The 12267-nt window shown below is 42.3% G+C and overlaps 1 protein-coding gene across 10 annotated transcripts in view; it reads right to left on the reverse strand.

Annotated features, from left to right (window-relative positions):
* Positions 1-12267, reverse strand: part of TENM4 (teneurin transmembrane protein 4) — a 2098843-nt gene that overhangs the window by 591709 nt on the left and 1494867 nt on the right. For all 10 annotated transcript variants that reach the window (XM_077451390.1, XM_077451387.1, XM_077451388.1 and 7 more), the window contains one exon: positions 271-381. In XM_077451390.1, coding sequence (XP_077307516.1) covers positions 271-381 — 111 coding nt within the window. The remainder of the gene's footprint in view (positions 1-270; positions 382-12267) is intronic.

A 12267-nucleotide genomic window follows, 5' to 3' on the forward strand; every position in this document is an offset into this window, starting at 1 on the left:
TTAGCAGTCAGCCCTCTGATAATGATGCCCAGCACATGCACATCATCCGGGCTCCAAGAGCCCAAAAAATGCCACCGGCTTCCTGATGACATCACAGAAGGAAATAGTAGAGCTGGACCTGGTGTGTTGCAAAGGCGTGGGAGACCCTACAGAACACCACCGGATCACTAGGCATGTGAATATGTTTTCATAATGTTCCAAACAGATTAAGATTAATTTCAGGTTAACGGGTGATGTAACACGGATGTATCTGTCAGTGATTTGATCTACCTGGGCTCCTGTGAGGATAGTCTGTATTCTGGAACTGCTGCATGTCCCCGAGAACGTTGGTGGGGAAACATTGTTCTAGAGCAGGATTGCACAACTCCACATCTTCCAGGTCTGTAAAAGAATAGGTTTCATAATTATGTGTGCCTGAGCTCAGTAAGGTTTGTCAGAAGGAGAGATCGAGAGATTAGTGATTAGTTCTGATCAAGCAGTTATGATGAGACTAGGTTCAACATGGTGCCGCCTTTGGGTAGGAATAAAACACTCTTAGCCCTTGTACACACGGTTGGAGATTCCGTTGGAATGTTTCCTATCGGACTGTTTTGTCGGATATTCTGACTGTGTGTGGTCTGCATTGGACTGTTTCTGTCGGAATATCCGACGGACCAATTTTTCCAACTTGTCGGTAAAATTTTCCGACCATTTCCTCGATCGCACATACTCCGATCATGTGTAGCCTACTCCGACGGACAAAGTGCCACGCATGCTCAGATCAAATTCCTAGACCAAAGCTATTGGCTACTAGCCTGAACGTAGTCCCGTCATAACGAAATAACGTCATCACGTTATGTACAATCAGATTTTACAACAACTTAGTCTGACCGTGTGTATGCAACGTCCCTTCCGGACCTCTTCTGGAATTAATCCGTCGGAATTACTCCGATGGATTTGGTTGTCAGAATCTCCGACCGTGTGTACAAGGGCTAATACTGCTTTCATAGACACAGAATACCATCAGACAACTTCTCAATGGAATGTTCATCTCAACCAGACATAAAACATATAAGGAACCAGCGGAGGATTCCTTATAGAAGAAATGACAGCTGCCTGGGGCTTCAGACTTCAAGGGGCCCATAGGGATGGTACAAAGTTTTGTGCTTCATAGTAAAACTGGCCATACACCGTTATATATTTTTTGTTTGAACACGCATTCATCAGAACATTCTTATTTGCCAATCATTGATTCCACTAATTTTGTTCCCTTGTCCTTCTTTGGAGCCACTAACCATTAGAATATCGAACAAACAATAAATTATTCACATGCCAAAAATACTATAAAATGATCCCAAATAGATGGATGGTCACAGCATTGAAACCCCAAGTGCAGGAATGCTTAAGTCCTCTTAAGTTCTAGGTAATACTGCTCGGATCTCCACTGAATGAATAACTCACATATGCAGCAGTCACTCACACAAAGAGAGAAGAGCAAGGAGAGTGCCGATAGTAAAATACGTTAAAGGGGAGGGCCACCCTGAAAAACAAAAAAATGTTAAAAATTACAAAAAATCTAAAAAAAAAAAAAAATGAAAAATTTTTTTTTTTTTACTTACCAGAAATGCCTGTTGCTAGGCACTTTCTCCTGATCTTCCTCTTCCTCCTCCGCGGAGATCTTCTGTCTTCTGTCTTCGTCGCGGCGTCTTCTGGGTAATGAGTCGCGCTGTGTTCTGGGAACTGTGTGTTCCAGAACACAGCGCGTCCCATTCAGAAAGCGCTGCGGGACTCGCGCATGCGCAGTAGCTGCGGGACTCGCGCATGCGCAGTAGGAAACGGGCAGTGAAGCCATAAGGCTCCGCTGCCTGTTTCCCTTACAAGGGATGGCGGCGCCGGGACCCGAGAGCCGAGGGACGGGTCGGCCTCGGGCGGCCGACATCGCGGGCGCCCTGGACAGGTGAGTGTGTTTATTAAGTCAGCAGCTGCAGTGTTTGCAGCTGCTGACTTTTTTTTTATTTTTTTTTTATAACTGGCCCTCCACTTTAAAAATGTTTATTTAGAGATAAAATCACATACTCACACACAAAGACAAGGAGAAAACATAACAACTGGCGTGATGATGTCACTGCTTAGCTCCGCCCTACATGTTTTGTCCTACAGGACGTCTTCCAAGGGGCTACGAAGCATTGGTGAATACTTTAATGACCTCTAAATAGGTTGCACTCAGCATTCACTGAGTTTTGTTTAGTTGTATTAGTGAAATTTTTTTTGTTTTTAAATATTGGTGAGTGCTGCTGTTTCAGCTGTTATTTTGATTTCTAGGGGCACTTTTAGAGCAGGAAAATACCTAAATATCAAATAAACAATCCATAAGTAAAAAATGTTGTTACACATTTTCTACCTTAATTCCATTCCAGCTTTTAGGTCTTTACACTTTGTTTTTGATAGCAACGACACCCTTTTTATTGCGCTCAATAAAGTTTTCCTTTAACTGCCTTACTGCTGCACCATTATTAAAAAAATACACCAGTAATCTTAAATGTAAATAAAAAAAATCTGAACACACTTCTGTTGAAGATTGCTACTTTGCTGATCTGTAATAGTGTTCCTACTGACCACTGCCAAAGGGGGAGGGAAAGGGGCACAGAGCATGGGGGCATATTGACCATAAAGGGGGCACACCGACTACCAATGTTGTGGAGGAGGGTGGAGGACACCAGCAGTTGAGTAATTTGTAGAACAATCAGAAGTCCGGGGACTGATCTTTACAGATCCTGGGCTTAGTGGTGCCACCACCCCTGCTGAGAACTTTACTGGACTCACTGATCCCGGGAGATGAACAGTTGCCTTCCCAGCACCGTTTTACCATGGCACTGGGGGCTCAAGTGGTTAAAGAGAACTGAACTATGGAAGCCGTGTCCAAAACAAGGCAGACTAGTCACCAATATTTCCCACAGTCTCCATTCAGCTGATCTCTTCCCCATTGCTGATTTGCCATGACTTGTACTACACTGTCTTTCTGTGTGGGGATGGCCATCTTGGTAGAGGCAGGGTGTTGCTTCCTCATGTCAGAGACTCCAGCAAAGAGAACAGTGAGCAGACATCACCAAATCTTACTCTAAATCTTATCTAAGACCAGCAGTTAGAGGCAGAAATGTCTAAGCCCTTGTAGACACGGTCGGAGAATCCGTCAGAATGTGTCCTATCAGACCGTGTAATCCGACTGTGTGTGGTATGCATCGGACTGATTCCGTCGGAATATCCGTCAGACCCAATTTTCCAACATGTTGGAAATATTTCCCGACCAACTGGTTCGATCGGACATACTCCGATCATGTGTAGAGAATTTTGATCGGACCAAGTGCCACGCATGCTCAGATCAAATTCCTACATCAAAGCTATTGGCTACTAGCCTGAACGTAGTCCCATCGTAACGAAATTACATCATCATGTTCTGAATGATCGGATTTTTCGACAACTTAGTCTGACCGTGTGTATGCAACAGTTTCGGACAAGATCTGACAAAAAAAATCAGACGGATTTGGTTGTCGAAATCTCCGACCGTGTGTACAGGGGCTAAGAACTCACACTGCAGATATCCAGCTATGAGGCTGTAGGCAAAGGGGAGCCTAGGCACCCTCACATACCAGTAAGTACCCTCCTTTATTTCAGGAGAAATTGCAGTCAAAAAAATGTCAGGGTACTGCTTAGGCACAGTTAACATTTCTAGATGTTCACTATAACATAGCAAATCTTCACTTCTTCAGTTTCAGTTGAAACATGTTCAGTCTAAGGTTTGCCCTTCCTTTCATGGGTCATTAGTGTGGCTACAATGTGAATACTCTTTTCCTCAGCCTCAGTGTAGTGCTCTGCACCCCAAGTCCACCCTTTTTTGGAGCCTCTGGCTCTAATCACGTGCTTCAAAAAAAACAAATTGGAATCCATGCTTCTGGCGGCCTGCATGTAGATTAGGGGGCTGGACACAAGGATAGGGGGGCGGCACCCGTGCGCCCTGCATTACGGGCCACAACTGTCTGAACCTGTGTATTAATCTGAGTATCTGAACTGTGTATTCACTTGGGAATCTGGACCTGTATATTAACTTGGATATTTTCCGATTGAGTTCGCATTGTGCGCTATACAAGTATTTCATTCATTCATTCATTCATTTGAGCTTGTGTATTCACATGGGTATGTACCTATGTACTAACCAGAGTATCTGAACCTCTTATTCACCTGGGTATCTGGAACTGGTGTATTAACCTGGGTATCTGGCCCTATGTATTAACCTGGGTATCTGGACCTATGTATTCTCCTGGTTATCTGGACCTATTTATTAACATGGGTATCTGGCCCTATGTATTAACATGGGTATCTGGCCCTATGTATTAACATGGGTATCTGGCCCTATGTATTAACATGGGTATCTGGCCCTATGTATTAACATGGGTATCTGGCTCTATGTATTAACATGGGTATCTGGCCCTATGTATTAACCTGGGTATCTGGCCCTATGTATTAACCTGGGTATCTGGACCTATATATTAACCTGGGTATCTGGACCTATGTATTCACTTGGGTATCTAAACCTACCTATTTATCTGGGTATCTGGACCTATGTATTCACCTGAGTATCTGGACCTGTATTTTCTTTTTTAAACTTTTTTATTTTTATTTTTATTATTTTTTCCAAAATACATTCCAATATAGATTAATACAATTCATTGGTATTGCTTATCATATTGCATAGAACAGATAATAACAAATATTGGGGAATGAATGGCAAGAAGTAATAATAACTTTAGGGTACAATATCTGAAGTTTTATATCCCGCTACCGCCCACCCCAAGTGGGATCATACTGTAGATGGGAGCTGGTCATCAAATATTCAAATTTTTAGGAATGAAAAGAAGAAGAAGAGGAGTCTATAAGAAATTCAATATCTTGGTGTATCATATATCGCTATTTTTTAAGTAATTGGAGGCTCTCGGGTTGTTTAATCAAACTTGCCATTTTTTTTTTTTTTGACGATAGTAATTTTTGAATGCTAACATCAATTCGTATTGGGCCTGAGTATTTAGTCTTATAATGACATTTGACAAGTTAAGAGCTTCTGTGCATTTCCACAAGTTGGCAATTTTAAGTTGCGCTGTTATCAGGATATGTGATACTATTGTTCTATAGCAATGTGGGTATATATCTAGATTTAATGCTGTTGCAGGTGTCAGTTCTGTCAAATTACCTGTAAGTTCTGCAATAAAGGAGGAAACTGAGTTCCAAAAACTTGAAAGATTCTTGCATGACCAAAGAATATGGTATAGGTTTCCCACTAATTCCTCATACCTTCAGCAGATGGGAGAGGCGGAAGGGAGTATTTTTGGATAATCCATAAAGTGTCAGGTACCATTTGTTAAGAATGTTTTGTGAATTATCCTAATGTTCTATACATGTGGATGCTTTAATAGTGATCAATAGGGCTTTATGCCATTGTTCCCATGTAAAGGTTTGTGAAAAGTCCTTTTGCCATTTGAACATGTTGGGATTGTTTTCCTCTGGGGAAGAAGGGGAGAGAAGGTTGTAGAAAAGCCTAATTCCTCTTACTTTTAGAAATTTTGCGGTGTGTGAAATATTGCCATATTTCTGTTGGGATATCAATTTTGTCAGAAAGGGAGTCCCGGAGTAAAGGGAATAGAAAGAATGAGCAGAGGGACGGCATGGCATGGACAGACAGAGGACAGGCAGGGGATAATGTAGGAAGGTGGCCCCTTTAAGGAAAGGGGGGTGATTATAAGCTGGGAGGCATCCTGGGGAAGTTAGTGTGAAAGAGAAGGAGGAAGTGACGTCAGTCGAGAGAGGAGAGGAAGAAGATTCCCACCCTCTCTCCCGATGTTTGGTCAGTATTACAGGGAGGCTGTCAGGACAGCCCGGCAGTGGTGGGTCTTTGGTTGGGACCCATCTGTAGTATGGGGTTCTCGGGTACCTTCTGGTTAACGAAGGGTTTAAGCAGGAAGGGGTAAAAAATGTAGGTCCCTGCGAATGTTGAGTCTCGTCTCCGAGTTGGTGGCTTGCGACTGGATTCTTAATTTTTAAAAGAATTTGGTATTGTGCAAAACCCAATAAATATATTTAAAAAAAAGAAGAAGTTGGTCGCAATGACCAAGTTGTGTGTCGTTGCCCTCAAAGACCCCCAAAGTATATAGAGAAGTTTGGTTGATGGTTATTTTAAATGTTATTTATTTAAATTACGTTAATTGTTAAATAAAAGTCTGTAAGGCCATTTTACTCCAAAACCTTGTCATGTCATTTATTGGGTAAGTGGGGGGTTTGGAGATTATGTTATAACAGGTTGGAAAAGAGAACTGGAGGTGTATGTCCTTCATATGTCAAGGATTATGGACCTGTATTTTCTCCTGGGTATCTGGACCTGTGTATTCACCTGGGTATCTGGACCTGTGTATTCACCTGGGTATCTGGACCTGTGTATTCACCTGAGTATCTAAACCTGTGTATTCACCTGGGTATCTGAGCCTGTGTATTCACCTGGGTATCTGAACCTGTGTATTCACCTGGGTATCTGAACCTGTGTATTCACCTGGGTATCTGGACCTGTGTATTCACCTGGGTATCTGAGCCTGTGTATTCACCTGGGTATCTGGACCTGTGTATTCACCTGAGTATCTGAACCTGTGTATTCACCTGGGTATCTGAGCCTGTGTATTCACCTGGGTATCTGAACCTGTGTATTCACCTGGGTATCTGAACCTGTGTATTCACCTGGGTATCTGGACCTGTGTATTCACCTGGGTATCTGAGCCTGTGTATTCACATGGGTATCTGGACCTGTGTATTCACCTGGGTATCTGAGCCTGTGTATTCACCTGGGTATCTGGACCTGTGTATTCACATGGGTATCTGGACCTGTGTATTCACATGGGTATCTGGACCTGTGTATTCACCTGGGTATCTGAGCCTGTGTATTCACCTGGGTATCTGGACCTGTGTATTCACATGGGTATCTGGACCTGTGTATTCACCTGGGTATCTGAGCCTGTGTATTCACCTGGGTATCTGAGCCTGTGTATTCACCTGGGTATCTGGACCTGTGTATTCACCTGGGTATCTGGACCTGTGTATTCACCTGGGTATCTGACTCTGTGTGCATGAATTAAAATCAGGAAAATAATTTCAGTACACTAGAGGAGTCTGCACAACTATGTAAGATAGAAGCAACGGCTGGAGTTCAGCTTTAAGATTCAGTAGTAGCATAAAGGAAAAACAAAAATACAAAAGCATCCATTGTATCACAAATGTGTGCCTTCCATTCTACATTTAATTAATTCAATTTTTATAGCATAATTTTCTGAAATGCCATATTTCTCATTTGTTGTATAAACAATATAATGATAGCAATAATCAGCTTATATTTTTGCATTGTCACACACACAAAGGACTGTTTATTGTTAGGGGGGTAAACGCAATAAGGCCAGAGGAAATGATAGCTCCTTCTTATTACAATGCACACGCCAATACCAGCGAGGGATAATAATATCTACCCATATCATTTATAGAGTATGAATGGCAGAGACTATTGTAAGTAGATGTAAAAAACAAAATATTATTATTATTATACAAAATCTATATAGCACCAACAGTTTGCTCAGTGCTTTACAATATAAAGGGGGACAGTACAGTTACACTACAAATAAAGACAAGAGGGTTAGAAGGGACTGTGTGCTCCTGAGAGCTTACAATCTAAAAGGGAGTTGCTAGTCATACAAGAGGTAATAACTACAGGGACGAGTTGATGGAGAAAGTAAAGGTGAGATATGACTCCATGAAGAAATCTGTTTTTTAGGGGATCATCTAAAGGTATAGGAGTAGGAGGTAGCCAAAGATTGAGGTAGGGGTTTCAGAGGATGGGAGTTGCTCTGAAGAAGTCCTAGACGCCAACATGGGAGGAGGTTTGACACATTTTAAGATGAGATCGGTAATGAAGCTCAAGGCAGAGTTGTGGATGGCTTTGTAGTTCCAGAGGATGGAAGAGGCTCTGGAGAAATCCTGAAGGAGAGCATGTGAGGAGGGGATGAAGGAGCTAAAGAGCAGGAGTTCTTGGGAGGAGCAATGGGGATGGGTGGAATGATATTTTGAGATGAGGTTGATGATGTAGCTGGGGGCAGAGTTGTGGATGGCTTTGTAGTTCCAGAGGATGGGAAAGACTCTCCTGGAGGAGAACATGAGAAGACGAGACAAGGGATCTAGAGAGCAGGAGGTCTTGGGAAGAGTGAAGAGTGACATTTTGGGTGATATTTTGAGATGAAGGAGGTGATGTAGATGAGGTCATTTTGTGGATGGCTGCCTAGTTTAAGAGGATGGAAGAGGCTCCTGGAGGAGAGCATGTGAGGAGTGAATGAGTTAGCTATAGAGCATGAGGTCTTGGTAACAAAGGAGGGGATGGTTGGGTTTATATTTTGAGACGAGGCTGGTGATGTAGCTCAGAGCAGAGTTGTTGATGGCTTTGTATGTTGCTAGTATTTTGAATTTTATTGGTTGAGTGGAAGCCAGTGAAGGGATTAGCATAGATAGATGTTGGACACTGACCAGCTGGCAACAAAACAAGTTCAGAATTTCTCCAGCTGTCCATAGTCGCTTTTACCAACATAATTAGAAAACAGTTCTAAGAATCTGGTAAGTCCAATAGATAAACTGCCACTCAATATTGTCAAGGAAATACTGCTAACATGATTAAGGCAGTTAATCTGCACATGGCATGTGACAGGCCCTCTTTGCAGCATCTTGTCACATAATTTGGTGCTGTACTACCTCCCTCTTATTCTCTAAAAGTTGTCCCCTGATGCTGTTTAAATAAAAAAGTTACTGTAGCCTGGAGTTCAGCGATTCATTTTCTTCGCCTACTCAGTCGCCAGAGTTCAACATGTGCAGTGAAGACCTGGGGATTCCGTAGTGAAGCCGGTGGTAAGCCACTTAGCTCAAGCAGTACACATAACTTCCTGTGCCCAAAACAGATGGCTAAAAAAAAATAGATAGACTTAGATAGATAGATAGATAGATAGATAGATAGATAGATAGATAGATAGATAGATAGATAGATAGATAGATAGATAGATAGATAGATAGATAGATAGATACATAGATAGATAGATAGATAGATAGATAGATAGATAGATAGATAGATAGATAGATAGATAGATAGATAGATAGATAGATAGATAGATAGATAGATAGATAGATAGATAGATAGATAGATAGATAGATAGATAGAATTATAGGGAAGACAAAATGATAAATTGCTCCAAAAAAGATAAAGGACAGAATCTAGTACTAGTAAACTAGTGTTTATAGCCTGTAAAAGGCTTTGCCAAATCTATTGGGTGAATGAGGGAGTGGAATGTTCTGGCTGGCAGAAATGAAATAAACACAGTGGAGAATAACTCTTAACAGAAAAAACCAGGGAATAACATAAATAGCATGGTTTATGTTTTTTAGGCTCCATCTAAGCCACTGGCCAGTGGAGGATCAAATATAGAGTTTGCTGTCATGGGATCCTTAAACCTATGTTGGAGCGCTTGTAGGCAAGTAGCGTTCTATGCTGCCCCAGTCGGGAATGTTAGTGTTAATTAGGTTCCTGGTTCTTTCTTGGCGGGCTTTTCTGGGTCTGAGGTAGTGATGAAACGCTGGACACGTGGCAGAGGGTACCTGTGTTCTGTGTGTCCTTCCTAAGTGTAGCAGAGACCGTGGTGGTGTATATTCCCATCAAGAGAGTTTATTAGAGATCAGTCATCTGCTCCAATAAAAGGTACTCCATGTGTAAGGCAGAGACCCTGTCCAAAGTGCCTAGCTTAACCTCTGTAGCACCCTGGAGTTTAGGCAGGGATGCTCCTCATAAATTTACTTGCCAGGAATAGTTACCCTGTTTGATTGTTAGAGATCTATTGATTCCTCTCAAAGTTTGGCCTGGTTGCACTTGTCTCTACTATCACTTGGTGGTGGGGTACTTGGTGATGCTAGATATGAGAAGAGCAACACAAGGTCAAGTTATGGGTATGTGGGTTTCTCAGTCAATGGGCAAGGAATTCTTTAAATCCCATGGCCTGCTGGAAGCGCCTATATTTTTGGGTGGAGTTAGGTGATCTAGGTTCTGCTCCACCTGGACAGCTGTCTGGGTAGACATGTGGTACCCCGGGCTGCTAGGATTGGGACTATCCCGGGGGCATCTGGCTGCTAGGCTGCCCGAGGGCCTATCCAGGAGTAGGAGAGAAGCGGAGGGTTGGGATTGCGGCCTGCAGTCCAACCAGAAGTGACGGTTCTGTCGGTCAGAGATCCTGTCATGGTAGGTAGAGGGGAAGCTGTCGCCACTATTTATGCAAGTTACCACAACACCATTATCTCATAGTTTATAAGAACAAAGATACAACTATGTTGGTGTCCCTTGTCAATTTTACATTGTATTTTTTAAAATGTAACTGTCTACTCCCAAACTGTCATTTGAAGTTAAACACATAGCCAAGAATTATTCTACACAATTTTTTTATTGTGCATAAAAAAAAATAGACATGCTATCTGCCAATAGAACTTAACCAAAAAGTGCATTCTATGCATCCAAAAATATAGAAAATATACCAAATCAAATCATTATTTAACCAAAAAAAAATGGCAAAGCAATAACTCCAAGGCCAATAATAAATAACACATTATCTCCCCCGATTCCGCAACATGTCTGGTTGATGAACGGCCGTTCAGAAACAAACTGAAAAGCACGAAATGAAAAGCGTGAAAAGGAAAATGCGAATCAACACTCACCAAACTTCTACTAACATGAAATTAGCAGAAGGAGCCCAAAGGGTGGCGCTAAAGAGCTTAAAAACCACATAGTACATCACTACATTCAAAATTGTTGGCCAACATTTGTGTGACCGCGTGTAAGCAAGACAAGTTTGAGCCAACACCCTTTGGACAAAATTCCACGGTTTTGTTGGCAGAAAGTTTGATCGCATGTACGAGGCATTAGCCATGCACTCCACAAATCTGGCCTTTATGGAAGAGTGACAAGAAGAAAGCCATTGTTCAAAGAAAGCCATAAGAAGTCCCGTTTGCAGTTTGTTAAGAAGCCATGTGGGGGACACAGCAAACATGTGGAAGAAGGTGCTCTGGTCAGATGAAACCAAAATTGAAGTTTTTGGCCTAAAAGCAAAACGCTATGTGTGGCGTAAAACTAACACTGCACATCACTTTGAACACACCATCCCCACCGTGAAACATGGTGGTGGCAGAATCATGTTGTGGGGATGTTTTTCTTCAGCAGGGACAGGGAAGCTGGTCAGAATTGACAGCAAGATTGATGAAGCCAAATACAGGGCAATCTTAGAAGAAAACCTGTTGGAGTCTGCAAAAAGACTCGAGACTGAGCCAGAGCTACAATGGAATGGTTTAGATCAAAGCATATGCATGTGTTAGAATGGCCCAGTCAAAGTCCAGACCTGAATCCAATTGAGAATCTGTGGCAAGACTTGAAAATTGCTGTTCACAGATGCTCTCCATCCAATCTGACAGAGCTTGAGATATTTTTCAAAGAAGAATGGGCAAGAATGTCACTCTAGATGTGCAAAGCTGGTAGAGACATCCCCAAAAAGACTCGCAGCTGTAATTACAGTGAAAGGAGGTTCTACAAATATACAAATGCACACCACACTTATCACATATTTATTTGTAAAATATTTTGAAAACCATTTATCATTTTCCTTCCACTTCACAATTATGTGCCACTTTGTGTTGGTCTATCACAAAAAATCCCAATAAAATACATTTAGGTATTTTGGTTGCAACATGGAAAATTGTGGAAAATTGCAAGGGGTATGAATACTTTTTCAAGGCAATGTATATTGCACTGACTGTGTGAATTATTGCCTCTCTACCTCACTGCAACCCACCTACAAGCCCAATAGCAGAAGCTCATTCTCACATGCAGACCTCTGGAGTCACTAGCCACTAGATCTCTTGCATCCTGCACTGAACAGCAGCCCTCCCCTGCCATTCACGGTCTCCGTGCCCAGTACGCTCCATGCGCTGAAGGGTAGGGCCAAGTCCTGGGCACCACTCAGTTTGTATATCTCCCTTTTAGCATGTCAGTCAATGGCTGAGGGAGAAAAAGGTATCCTGTGGCGCAGTGGAGGTGATGTCCTGGGTTTGCCAGCCAGGGTTACAATAGATAGAAAGATAGACATGACTAGGGTGGTTCAGATAACTTACTGCCCCAACCCAATTTTGTACCTA

Source organism: Lithobates pipiens, unplaced genomic scaffold (genome assembly GCF_037356315.1).
Source record: "Lithobates pipiens isolate NorthernLeopardFrog02 unplaced genomic scaffold, aLitPip1_a1.2 Scaffold_23, whole genome shotgun sequence".
NCBI classification, from domain to species: domain Eukaryota; kingdom Metazoa; phylum Chordata; class Amphibia; order Anura; family Ranidae; genus Lithobates; species Lithobates pipiens.